Source organism: Drosophila bipectinata, chromosome XR (genome assembly GCF_030179905.1).
Source record: "Drosophila bipectinata strain 14024-0381.07 chromosome XR, DbipHiC1v2, whole genome shotgun sequence".
Classification (NCBI taxonomy): domain Eukaryota; kingdom Metazoa; phylum Arthropoda; class Insecta; order Diptera; family Drosophilidae; genus Drosophila; species Drosophila bipectinata.
Window position 1 is genome coordinate 18,302,882 of NC_091735.1, and position 25,161 is coordinate 18,328,042.

Consider the following 25,161-nt stretch of genomic DNA (forward strand, 5'->3'; position numbering starts at 1 on the left):
TGGCACCAAACAGTGCCAGCAAATTGAATCAACAGCTTAAACTTACAGCACATCATTATAATCATGACGTCGGTCACATTATGCGGGCTCGTTCAGGTTAAGTCGCTGGCTCGGTCGGTCTGTCGGTCGGTCGGTCGGTCGACTTTCTCTTTCGCGATTATGCAAATTTTCTGCGCCGTTGTCAAAGCTAGTCCTTGCTCTCCCACACCACTCCACAGCACCCCCAACACCCAACTACCATTACCAAAAACGAATTTATTGCCCAAAAAGCCAGACCGATGATTGCATAAACAGCTCATTAAATGACATACACAGGACACGCAGGCTGCGAAGGTTACGCAGGATGCTTAGGATGTACAATATAGAAGCCTATGGGAGTCGGGATTGAGCTGAAATGAAGCCAAAAATCTTTACGACGCACATCTCTAATTTAGATAATGCCCGAGCACGCACAACATGACAGATATGAGAGTGTTTAGGTGTGTGTGTGTCCTTATACACTCTTAAAAAATGGTATTATTTGCATTAAATTTTTAAAAAGAATTTTCACGCTTTTCTCACAAAAATAGATACACAAGTTTTAAGTTTAAAGAAGCCTTAAAAAATTAAACAAAGTAGATAAAGTATAGTTATTTATTAAACATTTTTATTAAATAAATATGGGGAATAAAAACTTATGTTACATAAATTTGTACGATATAATACTTTAACTAGAAGCAACTGTTTTAAACACAAAAGCCAAAATATAAGCAAGGTGTCTAACCTACTTTTAAACCTTTAAGATACTCCTAAATTATTAAATATTTAAGCCCAAGAAAATACAGTATTTAATATACTAATTAAAAACATAAACAAAAAAATAAACCTTTGATAAATCGTACATAAATATAACAAGAGAGATTTATAAAGAATTCTTATGCTTTCTCTTGAAAAGAAAAGCTAAAAATATGTTGAGGTCTTTGGCATTGTACCCACAATCAAATCTAATTTTAAAACTGAGAAAATAATAAACAAAACTACAAAAAAGTTGTACAACTTTAAACATATTTTATTACTAATCCCTCTATCCCTCGAAACAAATTAAAAGAAACCCCTCTTTCATTTTGACAATAAAAAAATGTCATCAACGTTCATCGGCCTAAAGCTCCTTTCACCAAAAAAAAAAAATTAAATCCTACCATCATTTTTAATCATAATTTCTGTCAGTGTAGACCTAATGCGTGCTATAATGGCCATTCCCTTTTGATTAATGAGCCGTTTGACTTGACTGAAAATAAGATGAAGCTAAAACTGAATTCATGGCCAAAAAGCACAGACTAAAAGCTATGATTTTTTCACATTTTTTTCTTCTTTGTCGCTTTTTTTGTCAAAAGAAAAAAAAATACTGGCAACAGTTTGTGAAATTCTCAGGCAACTTTCCTTGTGCCTTCGGCGTTAAACTAACTAATAAGCCATCTCATCATTTGCCACATTTCATCATCTCATCGTAATCCGCGCTGTAATAATCACACCCCTCAGTATCTGCTAGTATCTCGGTAGTATCTCTGCGAAATGGTCGAGATACAAAAGCCGCATTCGGCATTGAAAAGGCCATCGTTAAAACGGGAAACGGTCGTTGTTAACAACAGTGCTCCGACCATCAAGAAGGTGACTCTGGTGCCCAAGGATGAGGTGAGCCAAAAATGTTGATTCCGGCTAATTTGCATACCATTTTCTAGGATTCGAGTCGGGGGTTTTTTGGGATTTCTTGGCGGTCTTGGCCCAAATATTTTTGGACATGGCTCTTCTGGTTAACAAATTAGTATAACAAAATATTCTACACAAAAAGGTTTTTTGTTTCTTCTAATAAAGAAAGAGTAGGAAGTTACTTATAAATAGTAACTAGACAAAAAAAGCTACTCATGGAAATTAAAGTTTAGTGACTAGTAAATAATTCAAATTTTCTAAGAAATGATTAACAAGTAACTGGAAAATATTAATTAAAAACTAATAACGAGAAACTCAAGACAAGAAGTTTGAAACTAGAAGCAATAATCCAGAAACGAGTAGCCATTTGTTAGGAACGAGAAACTAAAGCTACACTATAGTAAAAAGAACTAGTAACTAGTAACCAGAAAACAGAAACGAATAGCTAATTATTGGAGAAAAGAAAATAGTAGTAGGAGCCAGTATCTATGGCTAGGTTCTAAAAGCTAGTATCTTAAAGTATCGAGTAACAAGAAATAACGAGTAATTGGAAAAAGGAACTTGTTACGTATAATCAGTATTAGGAGATAGTCACTTAAAGAAACAAGTAGCAAGTAGCTAAAAAACAAAAATGAATACCTAATAATTAAAGGCTAGAAACTAGTAGTAGGAGCCAGTACCTAGAGCTACGTTCTAAAAGCTAGTATCTTGAAGTAACAAGAAACTATAAACTAATAATTGGACACAAGTAGTAACAAGTAATTGGATCAGTATCAAGAGATAGTAACTTGAAGGCACTAGTAACTAGAACCATGTAACCAAAAAGTAATACACAAGAAAAACCATTTAAGACATATTATCCTTTGAATACCTCAAAATACAATTCCATCAGATTCTTTGAATAAATTTAGCATTTTTTAGGAAACTGCAAAACCAATTTGATGCTCCTGTTCCTGTTGTTTTTATTCAGACCATATTTTTGCACCAGGCACCCAGCACCCGGCACCCGACAACCGGCACCAGGCTTTTGCTGTTTTGAATATTTTAGCCAAGTTAATTAAGTATGCAAATGTTTTTGTCTTTGGCCAGGCGAAGGACCAGCTAGACAAGAATGGAAGGAATTAAGTGGCTTCCTTTTTCTAGGCTCATTTAATTGCTTTCAGACGCGCCGCAGATAAATGCGCTTCAAGGCACAGATATTTCATGGTTTGAGGTCCCTGCTTCCTTACCGGTTACGCCGCCTCTCTTTCTATCCATTCCTGGGATCCTTTTCTTGTTGCCGAATTCATAAATAAAACAACGGAAGGATGAAGGCAAAAAAAGATGCGTGCGCCCTCAGATTTCACAGTTTATAAATTTCGAAATTATACACTCAAGTTTAAGGACAACGACTACAACGACGACGACTGGAAGAACGATTGGGCGGGCGGGTAATTGAGAAGAATGAGAAGTGGGCTCAAGGATATTCCCCTGTTGTTGCCAACTTTCGATTGGCATTTCATTATTTTTGTTTTTTGCTTTGTTTTGTTGTGGGTCCTGGGCCATAAATAAAACACAAAACTCGATTTGCCATATCGATTTAGCCATATCGCTGGAAAAAAACCTTGCGGCCATGCCATCAAAAGCAGCCGACGCCGCGATTTTCCCTTCCAATTTTCCTTTAGATTTCCTTCAGATCAGGAACAAAAAGCAAAAAAAAAAACAGAAAACGATATAAATAAGTGGTCCATAACGTCTCTTTCCTGTTTCCTGGCCTTTATTACCTTATTTTTTGAATCGGAAACGGTAGCAATAGCTCTGACATAAATTAATAAAATACAAATAAAATTTATAGCTCTGCGAGCAAATAATTGAGCAGTTTCCTCTCCTTTTCATTCAACCATCCTTCAGCTTCATATTTTTTTTTTTCGTTTCAAAATTTAATTTGTTCCATGGAGATTCCCCTTTTTCTTTCCCCACACTTTTCTCTATAAAATTTGTTGCCAAACTCATTTTAAGCTAGCTGACAAAACTTTTCACTGGCGACAAATGGGGGGGAAAAGTTTTTCCCAGAAGCTGATTACGCTACAGGGGCGTAGCCGGTTAGGGGGGTGGGGCCTTACTCGGAAGAAAGGGTTGGGTGGACATTTCCCTTGATTCGCTTTTAATTATCCTCATTTGAGATTTGCGAATGTGTTGTGAAAATGTGAAATTAATTCCATAACTTCCCCAATAAATTCCACAAATATTAAAGAAATACAATACAATTTTTAATAATTTTTTATATGTATATTATTGGTCCTAATAATTTTCTTAAAGTTTATTTTTTAACTAAAATATTCGATAACTTCGAAGTCTTCGAGGCTTTTAGACCCTTTGTGTAACATCCACTACCCGCATTATTTATCCTACATATGTATGTACATATGTATGCCATTTTTCGCCAAGTCCAAGTTTTCCACATTTTCCGTGAAGTTTTCCCTACCGTTCGGGCAATTTGTGGCCAAGATAAGAAAATGACGATGACCAAAGTGAAAGGCGGCACAAACTTGGATCAATAAATAAAAGTAGACAATAAATTTTGCATTCCAGGGTAACAAAAAAAAAAAAACAACAAAAAAATGGCGATAAGGATAAGGTCTAGGATATAGAGAGAGCTATGGACGAGGAGTTCTTACCCTTTCATTAATAATTGTCAGCCATGCATGTTGAAGGAAAATGGAACATTTTTTGTGAAGGAGAGGGGGGCTCCCCTCTGACTGACTGGCGACGGAGAAGAGGTGGAGAGGTCGAGAGGGTAAGCCGGCGGTCATCATATAAATGAGCCAAAGGAACCAAAAGTTCATCATAATGACACAAGTTTTTTCCCTGCGTGGGCAAGTACGAAAACTTTTCCGTGTGTCCTTCTATATATCTTATCCTATATATATATTTTAGATATATATACATATATTCCCAACTACTATTTCCACATTCTTTGCCTTTCTTATGCCTTCAATGTTGCAAATGATTTTTACTTTTTTTTTATTATTTTTTCTGTCATTCCTCACGGGAACCATTTTGAAATTCCCCTTTCTACCATCTCTTTCCAACTCCCAACACCCGTCTCTTTCTACGGTTTGCGTAATATTTGCGCCTATTCTCGGACAGGGCCATAACTTTCTCTTTTTTTTTTTTTTGTTTGGCTTGTTTGTTTTTTTTTCTCTGCAATTTCTAATTAAAAGACGACAAACATTTAGTTGTACGCCGACAGCCGAAAAGTATGGATCAACACCTGCTCAAGGTCGGTTGCCCGGTATCCTTGTCGTCGTTCGTCCTTAAAAGTCAATTAATATTAAGATTAAGTGCGAAGACTTTAATGACACAATTTCCAGGGACAAAGGAATTTTCTAGGCTTTTTTTTTGTGTTCCTGGGCCTTTTTTGGCTTGTCATTTTGGCTGGTTTTTTGTTGGCTATTTCATAGAAAGCTTGAGCTCTGAAACCTATTTAGATAATAGAATTTTGTATTTTGAAATTAAAATTACCCCAGTTTATTTAAATCAATAATTAATTAAACTTTAGTGTTAAAATAGTGAAAAAATTAAGATTCAAACTTACCAAAAAAACATCGAAAATGTTTTCCAATTGTATGGGATTTTAAAAAGTTGAGGAAGAATCTGTGAAATAGAAAATAAATTTGTTATTAAAAAAAAGTATTCATTTTCAAAAGTAGTTTTTCTTTTTTTAAAATATTAGGAATCAAATAGATACATTTTACTATACATAAAACCAAATTTAGAACCTCTTTTACCCCTTTTGTTTATAATATCCCCTATTTTGTTCTCCAAAAAGCAGTCCTTTCCGAAAAGGACCTCCCTAACCAAATGTCCATTGTTTGGATTCATTCGTTTTGTCCATTCAAGGGCCTGTAACTTATCGCCCAGCTGGCAGTGAGGAAAAGTGACGAAAGTGAATGAAAGTAGAGGGAATGTGGGGGAAAGGATGTGAAAGTGGTGAAAGGCCGAGTCAGTTGTCGCCACAAATTCGTCATTGTTTTTGGGGCCAGCACAGAGGAAATCCAATTAAGCACTCAACGCTCGGAATGCTGCTCGGGAAAAAGGCCAAGAATTAAATTTCCCGCCAAAATGCACAAAATACTCAAATTTCCACTTCTATAAACTGATGTGATGGTGTGTGTTTTAGTGTTTGGTATATGTGTGTGTGAAAATGTGTATGTGTTTTGTAGGAAAATCTTTATGATGGGCCATAAAATGCAGCTGCGAGAAAAACCGCTACAAAGTCGTACATGAATTTTAGTGGCTGGCCCAAACGATGATGAAAAAAAAAATAAACACTTTTGTTGGCCCAAGTAAAGGCTCTTAGATTTAATAGTTGCCCTGGAACTTTTGAAACAATATAATTTTGAAAGGTTATAAAAATTAAAAGCCGGAAGTGCCTCAACAACTTTGATTTTATTGCTTTGCAGGAAAAATGTTAAGATACTTAGAACAAAAAAGATATTTTTTCAGGAAGTGCCTCAACAACTTTGTTGTTTTGCACATATTTAAGAAAATACATAATGTTCTTAAAGCAGCGATATCTTTATCCTGATATACTAATATCCTATCTATTATTCTATTTTTTCTTCTCTATATTTATATTAATTTACTCTGAAAACTTATATTTTCATAAAATTATAGATCTATAAATATATCTTTTTCAAGCGGAATCGAACTCTGTACTTGCCACAAAATAAATTGCAACATCCGAAGTCATTATTCAAAATACAATCAGGTTTCAAAAATAAATTGCTTTTGATTAAATTTATTGAAATTATATATAGTTTTTCACTACAAAGAACTTTTTTGTTGATTTTCCAGCAAAACTACTTTTATTTGTTGCAAACATTGATTAAAATATTTGAAATAATTCCGTCTTTTGATTTTTTATCTGTTTCTTGTATTTTTGTTGTAGTTTCTTTTTTTTTTCATTACTGTTGTTGATCGAAATGCCTTTGTGCTGTTTTCACTATTTGCGAGGTAATTATTTTCAACGGAAAAATAAAATGGCAAAGGACTGCGTTGGTTTGGTTTTGTGTGAGAATGGGGAGTTGTTGGGTCGTTGGGTAGTTTGGTAGTGGGCGAGGGAAAACTCTGTGGAAAACTGGTTGGGAAAAATTGTGGTTGGTCACAGTGCTGCAAGTGAGAGCAAAGGAGCCGCAGATAAAGTCGTAAAATGCAATCCATGTCCTGGCCTTCGTCCACACAGACTCATCCGGATACGGGTTATACCATCTATGGAAACTAGCAAAAAAAGCAAAAAAAAATTACAATGGTTGGGAAAACAAACCTTTGTGGTCAAAGCCCATATAGTACACACACCCACTCAAAGCGGAGGTGCAGAAGGTAAAATCAACAATAACAAAGTATTTTCAAGCATATGCACTTGTCAGTGGCATCTTCTGAGTGGCAGGCAGCCCATAAAAGATGCATCCACATCCCACATCCAGAGCTGAAGCGAAAGCCAAAGCTGAAGCCAACTGGCCAGGTCCGATCTCTTTGTGGCTTTGTCAGCTGTCGGCTTTGGTTGCGCTCTAATGGAGCCAACAATGGGGGTACCAAAAAAAAAGTAGAGAAAAAATAACACATTTAGCAGCCAGGGGGGTAATTTAATACGAGGAGTCAAGAATTTTGACTCTAAGAGGGCTATTAAAGTCTGGTATGAAATACGATTTAAAGGGCTTTAATTGTACAGTTAAGGTATAGTTTTTTCCTTTTTGGTCACTATAAGGTATTACTCGAAAGGTATTAGTGGAAACTAGCTTTTTAGTATTAAATAGGCAAATATGCAGGTTTTATTATTTAGTTCTTACTTTGGAAAAGGCAGATGGTAGAATAGAGTTTGCCGCGTATCATAACTTGCTTTTTAGGTATTTTTTTCAAATTTATTTAAATGACCCTAAAATATTGTTATGAGATTCTATATATATCCATACAAAATATATGTTTTTTGAAATTAGGAAAGACATAGGTTTTTTTTTTAAAGACATAATGGAAAATGTATCTCAAAGGTTCAACTCTCAGCTAAAAATTATCATTGCATAAGACATCAAAGGCTAACTACTTAGTTAAACCTTTTATAGGTAAAACTTATAGATAAAACTTAAAGTTAAAACTTGTATTATACCTGCCAACACCAATAACCCTCGTTTTCGCACCGTGTAATCAAACAATCGAAAGACAAGACGTGCGAGATGTAATCGCACAAAATGAGGGGAAGTATGGTCGGAAAGCCGCTGGTTGAATGCAAATGCAGCTCGGCAATCGATAATCGTGTGACGGCAAGAGAAATGACGGTAATGGCGGAGAAAGCGACGAAGAAAGCCGCCGTTGCCGACGCCCAGTTTCCCATCGGTTAGCCCCTCAATGAGCATTTAATGAGCTGTGAACGCATTCGCCAAAGCGACTGCCAACTGCCGCCGACTGCCTGCATTTGGCATTGCCAGATTCGCCCAAGGCTCCAACTAACGTAAACAAGGATGAGAATACGGCCCAAAAGCATCGGGCCAAGAACAATGCCAGGGTGGTAACAACAGTGCCGACACAACAACTACTTCATTCATTTTCACATAAATTATGCGTACACTTAGGTAACTCGCATATAACGTATACGCCCCGGGTGCCAAGAAAACAAAATAGGCAGAGGATTATGACGATATATTGTTGGGGTATATAAGGACTACTAGAGTCTGTTTAGAGTCTTGGGAAATTGGATGTTGGAGGAATTGGAATTGGAGGGCTTTTGGCTAGAAAATAATATAATATTACTCATACGACATGTAGTCTAATTCTTTCTAATTTCTAAAAAATTAAACTAAAACCTTGGATATTTCTTTTTATTATAATTGCTTGTTAAAGTTATTGTTGAGTCAATTAAATTTTATTACCAATTAGCTCTGGCTAGTAATCTAGCTGTCGAGAATGCCAGAAAATGTTCAATTGTCACACCTTTTTATTACCAACTGGCTGGCATTAATAGCTAATGAAGGGACATCAACGAACGAGCCCTACCAGGACACATGGCGGTAAACGAGAGACCGCCGGACCAAGGACCACGGACCAAATACCAAAGACCAAAAACCAAGGACACTTGGAGCCCGACAATTGTTGGACACTAAATGGTTGTGCTCCATCTGCCATTTCCGTTGGCAATAAATTCAAGTTGTCTCTTTTGTGTCCAGTTTTTGTTTTTGGCAATTAATTTTTTGGTCATATTTCGGAGACAAGTTTCAGTAATTATTGGTAATAAAGACAGCTTATTAAGGTCAAAAGCAATGATTTAATCAGACCTTAAAAAAAATATGTAAAACCCTAACTTTTTAGGGCCATCATTTTTTTATGAAAAATCAAGCACTAAAATTTAAGTTAAAGCCCTTAAAAAAACAACTTGAAACTCTATGATTTAATAACCCTCAGCAGTTGTTAAACTTTTTAATAGTCCCACTACTTTCTGTGGGACGCTTAAAGTATTCTGGTTTTTGCGGAAAAATGTTCAGTTTGCTGCCTCAACAAAATCGAATTTCCTGTTCTGCAGTTTTGGGGCAACTAATTTCAATTAGCACTTTTCACATGCACATTTTAGCCATGTTCTGTTAGCTGCTTCTGCTGTTTTTGTTTTTTGTTTTGTTTTTATTTGGCCATTTCCACAACTTTCCCACCAATTTTCCTCTAGTTTTTCCCACCCAGCGTCAAGTGCATATAAATTTTTAATTCAATTTCAAGACACAAGCAACGACGACATTGAGTGGCTGCCACTTGGGGGAATACGGCCAGAATCGAATTGGCCAAAACACAAAATAAAAATAAAAGAAAAAAAAACCAGGAGACTAAGAGAGAAAAAAGAACATTTAAATCCAAACAAAAATAAAACCAAATCCACAGCCTGAAGTCCTTCGATAAGAAAATTCAAGTCCTGGCTAAGTGCAAATCGAGTTTACGAGGCGGATTATTTTCCATATGTGTGCTTGCATGTGGGTGTGTGTTTTGCCAAGTAGGCGTGGCTGTGGACAGGAACTTTTCGCCTCACATGCAAAATGCATTAAAATAGTTTGGCAATTACTCGAAGGATATTGTTGAGGTATTTTGGTTTTTGAGGAAATTCCAAAAATAAAATTTAATACATTTTATAAGAAATTGTTTATTAAATTTAAAATTATATATAATATTTAAGCCATATTTCTTAAAACTCTATATTTTCCAGGGTATTTGTGAAACGTTTACTTTTCTTTTAATCATTTTCGACTACATATGTGACCTCAATTCGCTTGATTCTCTCTTGTCAATTAAAGCCCATCAAGGACGAAAATAGAACGATTGCTTTTTCGACAATTTAAGAGGGAAATTACAGAAATATATATAAATCCTTTAGCCATTATATCCATTGCCTTTTAATGCCTCTCTTCCGGCTTTGATAAACTGAGAATATTTCCTCCATTCCATTAGTTTAATTGAAAACGAAGGGGATCCGAAAAAAAAGGCGCAGCCTAATGCAATTAACCAATTAAAGGAATAATATTTGCCATGAAATATGAGTGAAGTTAAAACAAAAAGAAGAAAGGACAATGAAGTATAAATGGGCTTATGACTTAACTCTCTTTCTAAAAACTAAGTTGAAAAAATTATTAAACAATTCTTCATATTTTGTATAATTTTTTTTGCAGGAACTGGTGGCCATTTCTCCGGAACGTCGCAACTGGCGGGGAATCTTCATTGCTCTGCTGGTAATCGCCGCAGTTTTCAGCCTCATCATATTTTCGATCTTCCTGCTGTCGCCGGAGGACGAGGGCCTGCGCATTCGAGGCCGTCGCATGCTACCCAGCGATATCCTTGGCCGGAGTCTACAATGGAAGCCCTTCAACGGCACTTGGAGCAATGGTACGAGTTACGATTTAAACTTTATTACTTTAAATGTATTTTTAATATTTAAATTTGAAATTAAAATAAATGCATTTCTAGGTCGAGAGCTCATTTATCGGGATCCTACGGGCGGTTTGTCCATCCTCAACATGGCGGATCTCACCACACGCATTCTTATGACCAATTCAACGTTTGTAAGTATTTGTATCTAATTTTAATTTTCATTTATGTATTTAATTTTAGTTTTATTTTTTGTTATGTATTATTTATTTTATCAAATAAATATGTTTTTTTTATTTTTTTTTAGCGCCAACTGAATGCGGAATCATTTCTCGTGGCACCAGACCAAAAATATGTTCTCCTGCAATCGGACACCAATGCCGAGGGCTCTAGGTAAGTTTTAGCCTTTCCACCTAACCATGCCGAGCATTTATTTCAAGAGTAATTATATTGGGGAATTGAAAAATGTCCAACTTGGCAAAGACATTAGTTAATTTGATAAGAAGGCATACGAGTGTGTGATATTTTATCGCTTCCGCAGACATCACGTATACGAGGTGCAGACGGCAAACACATTTCCGCTGGGACCCACTGAGAACATTGCGGAGGCGCCCCGCCTGCAGCACGTGGTATGGGCCCCGGCCAACCCCCCACCGCCCCTGGCGGCACCGCCACCTCCCCCAGGCAGTGTCCCTGCCAGTCCCACCACCACCCTATCGCCCCTGCCCAGCGGCAGTATCATTCTGAACAGTTTGGCTGGCGCAGCGAATGGGGCAGCGGCCGGTGGCAATGGTGGCGGACCAGCCGGAGGGGGAGCAGCTGGAACTGGAGCCGGAGCAGGAGGAGGTAGTGGCCAAAATTCAAATGGAAAAACTGGCGGCTACACCCTGAATCAGGCCATAGCCTTTGTCCATCACAACGACATCTACTACAAGCCGAAAGTCCAGGGCGAACTCGTTTGCCGGATAACGCAAACGGGCGGCGGCAGCGAATGGGGGCAGGGCTATCCGGATGAGGCGGCGCCCACGGGGGGCGTGGTCTACAACGGTGTGCCGGACTGGACATACGAGAATGTACCAGAGCTAGAGAGTCGACGGAGCAGCATGGAGTTCTCACCGGATGGACTTTATTTGGCATATATAACGTACAATGACAGCGAAGTGAATGAATACAAGTGAGTGTTGAACTTAGGGAGGTGTTACTGTAGCTTTTAGTTTTGACGATATATATTTTATGATTTTAAAATATTTAAAAAAAATTCCTCTATTAAAGCTTTACAATTATGCTTATTTTTGTAAAAAGATCTCCACTTGTTCACCAAAAATTAACTTTAAAATTGTATCACAAACATTATTGTTTTTAATAAAAATTATAATCTTAAGTTTACCCTTAAAACCATCTATAGATAGTAACTCTTTCCCATTTTAGATACACCTGGATGGGTGATGACATCAAGTACCCTGCCGTTTTGACCCAGCGCTACCCCAAAACGGGCGCCCGCAATCCCAATGTTACGGTGAACGTGGTCAACCTGTCCGTGATCAAGTACATATTCCCCACCCAAATCAAGCTGCCCGCCGACCTGGCCAATGGAAGTTACGTGGGCGGCCTAACCTGGGCCTCGACCATCGATCTCTCGGTGACGGTTACCAATCGAGAGCAGACCAAGGCCACAACAGTGTTGTGCCGGGCACCGCACTTCCATTGCCAGGCGGTGCACACGGAGGTGACCATCAACGATGGGTGGGTGTTGCCCTCGGAACGACCGGTATTCTCCGCCCGGAATCAATTGATTTCCCAGCAAAACAAGAACCAAAACCAGAAAATGCAACAACCTGTGGAGGAGCTGCCGACCGAACCGCAAATTAATGTAACGATGGAGGGCGGGGGCAGCACCACCCATGAGATCAGCAACGGGGGATATCTACTGAAGAGATTACCGGTGCGGGATGGGGAACACGGCCACTACCGGCATGTGGTATTCATCTCCTCCCTGGACCGGAGACCTGTGCCCCTCACCATGGGTCGGTTCGAGGTTACCGAGATCATTGGCTGGGATGAACCGCATGAGATTGTCTATTTCATGGCCGCTCCGGAGAAACGTCCAGGGGAGCGACATCTCTACAAGATCAGCTTGAAGCTGAATGTCACGGAGTCGAACCGAACGTACATTACGTCCACACCGCCCACCTGTCTCACCTGCGACAACACCGAGTCCACCTATCGACTGCACAGGGCCAGGATATCCCAGCGGGGCGATCGCTGGGAGGACATTGTGGCGCGCTTGGAGCCGGACGACTGCCTCTACGACATACCCAAGAATTGTCTCTTCAATCGGGTCCAGTTCAGCCAGGACTATAGCTACTACGTACAAGAATGCCTCGGTCCCGAGGCTCCCAGTGTCTATCTGGTGGAGACGGCGAGCAATGACAAGATCTATGTCCTTAATGCCGGTGACGTCCTGCGGCATCGACTCTCCCAGCTGGCAGTGCCCCAGATGCGAACGTTTAGTGTAGAAATCCGCCATGGCTTCCACGCCCAGGTCCGTCTCTTCCTGCCACCGGGAATGCGAGAGGAGGAGGATGTGGCTTTCCCGTTAGTGTTGCATGTGTAAGTACATTTTTTTTTTATGGTTTTCTTATGAAACAAAATTCAATATACCCCCTCCTTCCTCTTTCTTCAATTATTAGTTTTATCTTTATTTCTATAATTAAAAAATTGTATTTTTTAACTCACCTGTTTCCCTGTATTTACATTTACAAAGATTTTACAAATGCGTACTTATTTACATACAAGTAAAGTATGTAACGCATGTAAAGTACGTAGCGCATGGTTCCAGGCATCCATAAAATAGCGGTACTTTGCGGTGGGGACTCTCTGGCATAGTCAGCACCCCTCTTGCCAACTCTAACCAGTGGTCTCACCAAAGATGCGAAGGGGGGAAGTAGCAGTAGTAGTACAAATTGCAGCATATTTCAAAAGTTTCTTTATAAAACAGTACAAAAATAGTTAATGGTTAATACATTTTTAACCAAAAATGCAAAGAATACATCTATTAATAGTTAAACAATATTGAATGCCGAAAAACACACACATTTGACCGGCACCAAACAGCAAAACACGAAAATACCGACCAAAAGGGAACACAAAGGTTATAAAACTATTTAATTTCATTGGTATATCAAGCACAGTTCAGAAAACTAAATTAATAAAAATATTAACGATTTTAGAGCGTCTATCCGACACCATTTTAAGTTTACAAATGAATACAAAGCACTAAAGGAAACGCACAAGAATGGCAACAGAGAGAGAGAAAAGACCAAAGGATTAGAATGCTCTCCTGATCAAGGAGGCTGAGAGAGAGTGCTGCCATGACAAGTGTTGCCATAGTATTATTTTTTGTCCCCTCCCAGTTGTTTGGCGCCAACCGGTAAAGATTTGAATTCTTCAAACAGTCTTTTGAAGAATCTTTTTTCAGTCATTGAATATAGAACATTGTTAATATATGTCGACGGTCAATAACATTGTTATCGATAGTTAAGTCAGTATTATTAGGAAATGTAGTATTTTAAGTTGTCGGAATTACGGGCCTACTAATAGCGGTAGTGTGAATGCCGCCAAAAAGTGCCATTCATTGTTTTGTTGATTGTAGGAGGGCACACTGCGGTAAGAAGAAGGATTAATATTTGAATTGTAGAATAATTTATGAATTTACAGAATAAAACGTTCCGTTAGCCACAGCCAAGGCCTTTGAAGTACCCCTTTCTTCGGACCTACGCGTGTGGGGAGCCGTTTAAGGCAACTCCACATGACACAAAACAACAGCTTTTATTCGCAGTCCTAGGGAGACTGCAAGGGCAACTTGCGCTGGAGGACGGCTCGACGACCAGCTAGAGAGTTGCCAGGAGCGCACGGAGCGCAGTTCCCGTACCAGCAGAGGAGTCGCAGCCAGCGACATAGACGGCGCAGCCAGCGCCAAACCACTGAGTACGGACGGAGTCGCAGCCAGCGACACGGAGACGCAGCCAGCGTCAGTTCTGGGGACGCAGCCGGCGTCAGTTTAGGAGACGCAGCCAGCGTCAGGATAGGAAGCGCAAGGAGCGCCAAGCACCAGCGGGCAGGAGGCGCAAGGAGCGCCAAGCATCAGCGGCAGCAGCCAGACGGCACAGGTCCGCCATCTTTGGAGCGCTAGGGCAGCGCCATTTTGGAGCGCTAGGGCAGCGCCATATTTGAACACTTGGAGATGCAGCACTCCCCCAGGAGGAGTTCCCGGCTGAACGGAGGGGAAGCCACCCCTACAACGCGAGCGGATCAGCAGCCAGCGAGTAGTGCAGCAGAAAATCGGCCGCGGGTGAAGATAACCACGGCGGCGGCCATTTCTCGCCCAGCCACTACAGCGACTACAGTAGCGTCCCAACCAAGGAGCACTGTAACAGCAGCTGCGAGTTCAGAGCCGGAGGTGAGCCAGCCACTCACGGCGTACCTATTGGAGAGGATTACGGCGTTGGAGAACGAGCTGAAGAAGGTCAAAGCCATGGACGCAGCAAGCACCGCCAATTGCGCGCCAATCGCAGTTGGCCCAAGCGCAATTGGCGCCAACAGTGGAGCGTCGGAGCGGCCGCCATCGTGGAGCGGACCGCCATTAACCGCCACATCGAACGGTGAGGCACCAACTAACGGGGTCGGGCCGGACCCATATAGCAGTTTCGGTGCGACCAGTGGGACCTACACGCTGCCGCCTTCTTGGAGTGGACCACCGTTGCTAACGAGTAGCAACCCACTGTGTGCTACAAGTGCTGCGCAAACAGCGCATGGATTCGCGCTACCGGGCGGGAGCATCCACAACGTAGCAACTGCATCACCATTTGTTGGATCCTACGCCTGGATGACGCCGAATGGAACCCAAGCTATTGGACCAAGGAGGCTCCCGGACTTGCCTATATTTGGAGGGCAGCCCGAGGATTGGCCCATTTTTAATTGTGCGTTTGTGGAGACGACCCAAGCGTACAACTGCACAGACCTGGAAAACAACCAGAGGCTGTTGAAGGCGCTGAAGGATGAGGCGCGCGAGACTGTGAAGTCGCTGCTAATTCACCCCGCGAATGTCAGAGCCGTGATGGAGCAGCTGCGCTTTAGGTTTGGCCGACCGGAGCAGCTAATACGCAGCCAGCTGAACAGCGTGCGAGAGGTGCAGCCGATTTCGGAGCAGCAACTGGAGAGGATCGTCCCCTTCGCAACCAGAGTGAGTAACCTCACGGCCTTCTTGCAGTCGGCGAAGGCGGAGCAACATCTGGGAAACCCCACACTCATGGAGGAGCTTGTGGCAAAGCTTCCCACCAGCAAACGAGTGGATTGGGCCAGGCACGCTGCATCGATCCAACCCTTTCCCACTGTAGCGCACTTCAGCGCGTGGCTACAGGAGTACGCAAACATCGTGTGTACGATTTTGGACGTCGATGGAAAGGAGCCGAGGCGTCGAGTTCTACACGCGAGCGTCGACCAGAACGGATACGAGCAGCGGGATGACCGGCATGGAGGTTGTCCAATTTGTGGAGGTCAACATGCTACGACGAGCTGCAGCGAATTTATTGGAGCTTCGCCACCGGGCAGATGGAGCATGGTGAAGAGGCATCGGCTCTGCTTCACATGCTTACGGAGTGGGCATGCGGCCAGATCCTGCGATGTGCATGGCGAGTGCCAGATCAACGGATGCCGCAGATTGCATCACCGTCTGCTACATGAAGAGGACGAAGGGCGAAGACGGCCGGAGCAGCGAGGTGGTTTCAGGCGCCACAACGGAGGGAACCAGATGTCACCAGTTTCCAGACGCAGCCCGGACAGGAGGTCTTCGCCACGAGGTGGTTACAGGGACCACGAGAGGACCCAGGAGTCGGCTGTCCGCAGAAACAGCCTGGAAAGAAGGGCCCCGCAGCCAGCGGAGGCGCCCATGCAGAGAAACTTAAGTATTGACGTCGAAGGAGGCAGACTTTTGTTCCGTATACTGCCAGTAACGCTGTACGGAGCTGGTCGCCAGGTGGACACATACGCGCTATTAGATGAAGGATCCTCCGTCACGATGATCGACGACGAGCTACGGAGGGATCTGGGAGTGCAAGGCGAACGTCGACAACTGAACATCCAATGGTTTGGAGGAAGAGCCAGCAGGGAGCCTACCAACGTGGTGAGTCTGGAGATCAGTGGAGCTGGGAAGCCCACTCGTCACCCGTTGAGGAACGTGTACGCCGTTTCGAGCCTGAGTCTGCCGATGCAGACGTTATGTCGACGAGATGTCCAGGGCGTTCATAAGGATTCGCGACTGCCGATGAAGCCCTACAGCAACGTGGTGCCGAAGTTGCTCATCGGACTGGACCATGGACATTTGGGATTGCCACTTAGGACGAGACGGTTTGCCAGAGAGGGACCGTTCGCGGCCGCAACCGAGCTTGGATGGGTTGTGTTTGGGCCAGTAAGTGGACAATCAACTACGCCGTCACCGAGGTCCTGCCTTCTAGCCGTGTCAGTGGAGGACACGATGGAAAAGATGGTGGAGGACTACGTCGAGATGGAAGGCTTTGGTGTGAAGCTCGCGCAACCGGTCGCAGCCAGCGACGACGCGCGGGCCCAAAGGATCCTCGACGACACCACGGTGAAAGTGGGGCGTCGCGACCAGACGGGTTTGCTCTGGAAGGATGACCACGCTGTGCTGCCACGGAGCTACGAGATGGCACACAGACGGCTGATCGACGTCGAGAAGTTGAAGCGCCACGGGCCGTTGGCGCTAGGATACGATCGGATCATCAAGGACGTGTCCAAAGGATATGCGAGGAAATTGCAGCCGGATGAGGTCGCGGTGAAGAGCGACAAGCTATGGAATTTGCCACAATTCGGTGTCGAAACCCCGAACAAGCCCGGTGAGGTCCGGCTTGTGTTTCATGCTGCAGCCAAGGTTGGAGATCGACGTTCCCAACGATTCCTTTGGAGAGGTGGTAACGACGATCGAGACCCGGATGTGTACGAGGTGAGCAAGAACTTCGTGGGAGCCGACAAGGAGGCCAGACGATTTGGAGACGCGTTCGAGACGGAGAGGATACAGAGGCGGAGTATGGGAGCAGATGGTGCATTGCGTCAAGCGAGTGCTGCGCCATACCCTGGAAGAAGTCGCGCCGAGGGACCATGTGGAGTCCCACCATGGAGTACCTGCCTACGCTTGTGCGCCGCGAGAAGTGGTGCCAGGGAACGGAGCCCATCCGCCAGGGCGATATGGTCTTCGTCTGCGATCCTGCCTTGCCCAGACGAGAGTGGCGCAAGGGCATCGTGGAGGAGGTCTACAGCGGAGCCGATGGAGATGGATGGAGCTAATGGACTATCTTGGACAATGTTGCGGCCCGTCTCTAAACTTGGAGTTTGGATTTGAGTGAAGCGGGTCTTCACGGGGTCGGGGATGTCGACGGTCAATAACATTGTTATCGATAGTTAAGTCAGTATTATTAGGAAATGTAGTATTTTAAGTTGTCGGAATTACGGGCCTACTAATAGCGGTAGTGTGAATGCCGCCAAAAAGTGCCATTCATTGTTTTGTTGATTGTAGGAGGGCACACTGCGGTAAGAAGAAGGATTAATATTTGAATTGTAGAATAATTTATGAATTTACAGAATAAAACGTTCCGTTAGCCACAGCCAAGGCCTTTGAAGTACCCCTTTCTTCGGACCTACGCGTGTGGGGAGCCGTTTAAGGCAACTCCACATGACACAAAACAACAATATATATAACTTAAATTAAATTAAAAATTACTTTATAAGTATAAATCTTAAATATTTTTCTATTTATTTCCAGTGACGCCTCACCCGGATCTCAGTTAGTAACAGAGCGCTTCCACGTCGACTGGAATTGGTATTTGGCCAGTCAGCGCAGTTTTATTGTGGCCCAAATCGATGGGCGTGGCAGTGGCTATCAAGGAGAACTCCTCCGTACCCAAGTCCATGGGAAACTAGGTACCGTCGAAGTGGAGGATCAACTTGGCGTACTAACGTAATTTTTCACATTTTTTAAAAATTAAAACAAAACTAATGTTTATTTTCCGACAGATACTTGCGTGATAACCTAAAGTTCATTGATCCTTTAAGGATTTGCGCTTTTGGCTGGGGTTATGGTGGTTATGCCTCCGCCATGATGCTCATCGACGATTCCCAGCAGGTCCTTCAGTGCGCCGTTGCCATCAATCCAATTGTCAACTTTGGATTCCATTGTAAGTGTTCTTCTAAAAATCAAAACCATGTCCTCCAGAACCCTGTCTATATCCTTTCCAATTTTCATCCGATTCTTGGCGGGAAAACCTTAAACTATTTGTAGATCGATTCTCCACCATTCTGCATCAAAATCCCAACACAAAATATTTTTCAATTTTTTTGTCCATTTTTCCTGATGGCATCCCTTGAAAATGGGGTTTTCCCCTATAGGGCCCACAGTCATGACTTTCCCAACTCTGATCCGATTCTCAAGCGGATTACCTTAAACGATTTCTAGATCGATTCTCCACCATTTTGCATCAAAATCCCAACACAAAATATTTTTCAGATTTTTTGTCCATTTTTCTTGATGGGATCCCTAGAAAATGCGGTTTTCCCCTATAGGGCCCACAGTGATGACTGTATCTTTCCCAATTCTGATCCGATTCTCAAGCGGAGTACCTTAAACGATTTCTAGATCGATTCTCCACCATTTTGCATCAAAATCCCAACACAAAATATTTTTCAGATTTTTTGTTCATTTTTCCTGATGGGATCCCTTGGATGTGAGGTTTTCCCCTACAGGGCCCACAGTGATGACTATATCTTTCCCAATTCTGATCCGATTCTCAAGCGGAGTACCTTAAACGATTTCTAGATCGATTTTCCACCATTTTGCATCAAAATCCCAACACAAAATATTTTTCACATTTTTTGTCCATTTTTCCTGATGGGATCCCTTGGATGTGAGGTTTTCCCCTACAGGGCCCACATTCATGACTATATCTTTCCCAACTCTGATCCGAATATCAAGCGGAGTACCTTAAACGATTTCTAGATCGATTTTCCACCATTTTGCATCAAAATCCCAACACAAAATATTTTTCAGATTTTTTGTCCATTTTTCCTGATGGGATCCCTTGGATGTGAGGTTTTCCCCTACAGGGCCCACAGTGATGACTATATCTTTCCCAACTCTGATCCGAATATCAAGCGGAGTACCTTAAACGATTTCTACATCGATTTTCCACCATTTTGCATCAAAATCCCAACACAAAATATTTTTCAGATTTTTTGTCCATTTTTCCTGATGGAAATCCTGATCCCTTGAAAAGGGAGTTTTCCCCTATAGGGCCCACATTCATGACTATATCTTTCCCAACTCTGATCCGATTCTCAAGCGGAGTACCTTAAACGATTTCTAGATCGATTCTCCACCATTTTGCATCAAAATCCCAACACAAAATATTTTTCAGATTTTATGTCCACTTTTCCTGATGGGATCCCTTGGATGTGAGGTTTTCACCTACAGGGCCCACATTCATGACTATATCTTTCCCAACTCTGATCCGAATATCAAGCGGAGTACCTTAAACGATTTCTAGATCGATTTTCCACCATTTTGCATCAAAATCCCAACACAAAATATTTTTCAGATTTTTTGTCCATTTTTCCTGATGGGATCCCTTGGATGTGAGGTTTTCCCCTACAGGGCCCACAGTGATGACTATATCTTTCCCAACTCTGATCCGAATATCAAGCGGAGTACCTTAAACGATTTCTAGATCGATTTTCCACCATTTTGCATCAAAATCCCAACACAAAATATTTTTCAGATTTTTTGTCCATTTTTCCTGATGGAAATCCTGATCCCTTGAAAAGGGAGTTTTCCCCTATAGGGCCCACATTCATGACTATATCTTTCCCAACTCTGATCCGAATATCAAGCGGAGTACCTTAAACGATTTCTAGATCGATTCTCCACCATTTTGCATCAAAATCCTAACACAAAATATTTTTCAGATTTTTGTCCATTTTTCCAGATGGGATCCCTTGAAAATGGGGTTTTCCCCTATAGGGCCCACAGTGATGACTATATCTTTCCCAATTCTAATCCGATTCTCAAGCGGTTTATCTTAAACGATTTCTAGATCGATTCTCCACCATTCTGCATGAAAATCCTAACTTTCAATATCTTTCAGATTTTTTGTCCATTTTTCCTGATGGGATCCCTTGAAAATGCGGTTTTCCCCTATAGGGCTCACAGTGATGACTATATCTTTCCCAATTCTAATCCGATTCTCAAGCGGTTTACCTTAAACGATTTCTAGATCGATTCTCCACCATTCTGCATGAAAATCCTAACTTTCAATATTTTTCAGATTTTTTGTCCATTTTTCCTGATGGGATCCCTTGAAAATGCAGTTTTCCCCTATAGGGCCCACAGTGATGGCTATATCTTCCCCAATTTTAATCCGATTCTTAAGCGGAATATCTTAAACGATTTCTAAGTCGCTTCTCCACTGATCTGCAGCAAAATCTGGAAACAAAATATATTTTTGAATTTTTGTCATTTTTCTGGGCAATACCCCTTTAATAGTGGAAAATGATGGGTTCTCCTAATGGGTGTCAGAACCATGTCTATATCTCTGCCGGTTTGCATCAGATTCTGGAGGGGCATGTCTTAAAATATTTTTAGATTGATTTTCACTCGATATATGTATATGAAAACCTGAAAATAAATCTTTTGAAATCTTTGCCTTATGGCAACCCCTTTCAAAACTCAAGGTATTCTTGCTTGTAAATTATGTTCATTGATGGACATCGACTTTTAAAGGGCAATATTTTAACAAATTTTTTATCCTTGCAGACTCCTTCTTCACGGAGCGGTACATACCCCTCAAAGGCGACTACCTAAGAGCCCTCCAGGAGGCGGACCTGACCATGAAGGCGGGCAACATCAAGGGCAGGAACCTGATGCTGATGCACGGAACGGCGGATACTTTGGTCCACCAGGAGCACACCCTGATGCTGGTGCGGGCGTTGGTGGAGCAGCAGGTGAAGTTCCGCCACCAGGTGTATCCCGACGAGGATCACGGCATCGGCAGGTCCTTGAGTCATGTGTACAAGACTATGGAGTGGTACTTCGATGAGTGCTTCGGCCCCGTCGACGACAACGAGTGGGACCCCACGGGTCTGTTTGTGTTCAAGCAATAATTAAGACCCCCCTACGATCCTTACGACGAGGATCCGCTGGCCAATCAGCTCAGCGACATCGACATAGCCCCCGCTCCGGACCCGAAGGATGGTGATCCTGATCGAAGTAGTTCCGGGGGCAGTAATCTCTCCACCCTTCTAACAGCCACCACTACGACTGCATCGCTATCGGCTCTGGATGAGCTGGATAACCGGTTGCAGGCCCTCGATCTGATCACCTCCTCCACGGCGACGACCTTAAGCAAGGTCGCTGGCAAACTGTGCAACTATAGCAGCAAGAGACGACTCCATCAGTCGGAGGCCACGCTGGCTCAGAAGTCACGCATCCTTCAGCACTAAGAGGTATCCTCAAGGAGTCCTAAGGGATTCTTTAAGGCGTCCACAAGGAATCCTACAGGCATCCTTAAGGATATATGTTTAACACTGTGTGTGTGTGTGTGATTATGTGTGTGATTGAGTCATTGAATGAATGATTGAGTAAGTGAGTGATTGATGAATGAATGTGCTTGGTTTTCGGTTCTTAAATGGTTGTTTATTTTAATTCTATTTTAGTTTATTTTTAAAATAAATATTCATTAAAATATTTTCCAATTTTTTTCCAATTCTAAAAATACAATTTTCGAAAGTCTCTATAACTTATAACTTATTCCATTGCTTACGAAAAAACATATTTTAGGAATCTTAAAGAATACTTCTTATTAATATGAAATATTTATTTAATTAAAACCAAAAAATTATTAAAAACAATATTTTTTTGAAAGAAAATACATAAAACTTCATGAATTTCTTGAAACAAAATAATTTTCTTTCATTTAAATAAATTAATTATTTAGTATTTAACCATAAAGAACCGAGTGTGAAAAGGAATCGAAATTAAGAAAGAGAGTAGATCGAAAATAAGATGCCAGAGGGGAAAAGGAAAATAAACCAAAGCAAGGTGATTCATTTATGCGACTGATTATTAAAATATGTGTATTAAATAATTAAAAAGAAAAACCAAAATGGCAACTCATACTGATGGGGGCAACCGTGCGAAGGGATGGCGATACGCGAAGAGACAACGTCGATGATGTCCTTACCGTAAGGATAACGAAAATGTAGGGGGAAACCAAAAACCTAAAGCTAAATGCTAAAAACAAATTGCAAACTAAAGCGTCAAACAAACTTTAACTATGTGTAAGTGTTTCATGTATTTAGTTTCGGGTATTATATTAACATATTGTTTTCAATTAATTTTTTATAAATTTTATTTAATGTCTCATTGTTGTTTTAAGTGTTTGATTGTATGTATGTGTGTACAAATATATAGTTATAATTGACTGAACATAATTTTTTTTGTATATATTAATGATTAAATTTTAAAACTAAAATCCAAACACCGATGTCCAAAGGAAGAACACGAAGAAGCGATCAAATAAAATTTAATTCTTAAATAGCCACAGTTTTTGCGAGTAGTTTCGAGATACAAAAAAAAAAATAATTAAAAAACTAAAAACACACAGCTTATCCCAATAAAAAAAAAAAGAGTACTTGGTGTACATGAATGTTTTTGTGATAGTCGAGAGTAGGCGACTATAAAATACCCTGTACTCCACTCGAATTGCTTTTCATAAAAAAAAAATAAATAATATAATTAAAAACATAGATAGAACCCTCTCTCTCTAGACTTTCGGTGTGCAAAAGCTTTAAACTTTCATATCCATTCGAGTAGCGCCAATATTAATGCAAGGATACAGGGTATTTCCAGGTGTCTAGCATAATACAAGCCAGACCTAATTTTTTTTTAAGTCTAAATATACAAATAAAAAAATATTTAGAGTGGGTAAAAAAAAAAAGAAGAGAAGATTGTGCCACAGGCTTGTTAGAAAAATACCCCATAAACTACATGTATTATTAGGGGACCGGGAAAGGATATTATTATTATGTGTGTGAGTGTGCTTAAGCGAGAACCAAGAAGAAAAAACATTTTTTTTTAGATTTTTTTACCATTTAACATTAAAACGAAAGAAAAATAAAAATGAAATATATATAAAAAACGATTGTCAACAAAAAAAAAAAAGAAAGCATAGGTGTTAAATGTTGCGTCAATAAGCGAAATTTTATTGTAGAGGGGCCGGGGGACGGGGGACACAATAACTCAACCCACTCCCTACCAAAAAAAAATAAAACATAAAAACGAGAAATACTAAAACAACTTCCAGAAACCCAAATAAAAACTATAAAATCCATTTAAATCAATATAGTCAAGCTTTAAATGTTGTAAACACAACTTGAAACTTAACTAAACCAAAACCTAGATCCAAGAATTAATGTTAAACTTAAATGGAAAGAAACCAAAAAACAAAAACCCAAAAAACACGCAGAAAAATGCATATTTATAAATGTTTAAAACAAAACAAAAATTCTATAAAATAAACTAAAATTATATATACATAAATACATACACATATACAAAACTAAATGTAAACGAAGATATATATATGTAATTGTGCTATGGCAGAATTTTATGTATTTCAAGCAAAAAAAAACAAATAAGAAATGAACAAAAAACGAGAGAAAATAACCATTAACTACGTGGAACCAAACCAATGTAAACGCAAAGCTAACAACTCATTTCCATAAAGTACAAACAAAAACCAAGAGAAAAATAATTGTAAAATTCAGTTACGCCGCATCGAACCCGACAAACAAACAAACAAACAAAAAAAAGACCAAACTGGACAGTTGTTTGGTCATTTCAGAAATGACCAACCCAACGAAGTGATTTGGTTTCAAGACAGCCCGAAAAAAGAACATTTCAAATTCGAACCAAAAACACTACGAATCGAAACGAAATAGAGATCGACATTCGAAATCGAAAACGAACCGAATTCAAATAGATTTAGCGAAAGTTTAACAGAAACAGCAGAACTATGTATTTCCAAAGAGCAGACACAAGTATACCAACCAATATAAGATCTAAAGCAACTAAAACCAAACAAGAAAAACCAAAAAAAATGAAACAATAAAGACATTTTTTGTGTGTATGCAAAATAAAATAAAATAATCGTGTTTGAACTGAAATAATGGGGAAAAAAGGCTTAATAGTTTGGCGGCAAGTTTGGAAAGTTCTAGAAATTGTTGAAGTTTCTTTCGTCCTGACAGTGTTGTAAAAAGTATAAAAACAAAACTATCGATAAGCTATAGAAAGTTCCAGCAAAATTAACCACACTGTATGATTATAATTTTATTTTGTGAGGAAGTAATTGAATACATCTTAACTACGTCTACGTCTACGACTAAACACGTTAGATTTGTATCCTTTAACCATTTCTTCAAATGGACTGAAAAACTCAACACAAGCAAACAAAATACCAAAAGTTTTGCGCTTGGGGCTAA

General features: G+C 40.8%; 1 protein-coding gene and 1 long non-coding RNA gene across 4 annotated transcripts in view; one reads left to right on the plus strand and one right to left on the minus strand.

The window, feature by feature from the left end:
• Positions 1 to 13,365, minus strand: part of LOC108131880 (uncharacterized) — a 63,089-nt gene extending 49,724 nt beyond the window's left edge. For both annotated transcript variants that reach the window (XR_001773662.3, XR_011441886.1), the window contains exons 1-2: positions 13,297 to 13,365; positions 5,264 to 5,322 (exon numbers count right to left, since the gene is read on the minus strand). This is a non-coding gene — a long non-coding RNA (uncharacterized lncRNA). The remainder of the gene's footprint in view (positions 1 to 5,263; positions 5,323 to 13,296) is intronic.
• Positions 1,368 to 24,826, plus strand: LOC108131877 (inactive dipeptidyl peptidase 10). 2 transcript variants are annotated; one of them, XM_043213110.2, is made up of 9 exons: positions 1,373 to 1,671; positions 10,365 to 10,578; positions 10,660 to 10,754; positions 10,868 to 10,953; positions 11,102 to 11,734; positions 11,989 to 13,170; positions 18,395 to 18,589; positions 18,646 to 18,806; positions 21,437 to 24,826. In XM_043213110.2, exons 1-9 carry the CDS (start codon positions 1,552 to 1,554, stop codon positions 21,781 to 21,783), a joined length of 3,033 nt encoding a protein of 1,010 aa, XP_043069045.1. In that variant the 5' UTR covers positions 1,373 to 1,551; the 3' UTR covers positions 21,784 to 24,826. The 2 variants fall into 2 exon arrangements, with proteins under 2 accessions (XP_070132711.1, XP_043069045.1); XM_070276610.1 differs by lacking the exons at positions 18,646 to 18,806; positions 21,437 to 24,826 and having other exon boundaries at positions 1,368 to 1,671; positions 11,989 to 13,168; positions 18,395 to 18,455.
• Positions 24,827 to 25,161: the final 335 nt, after the last annotated feature.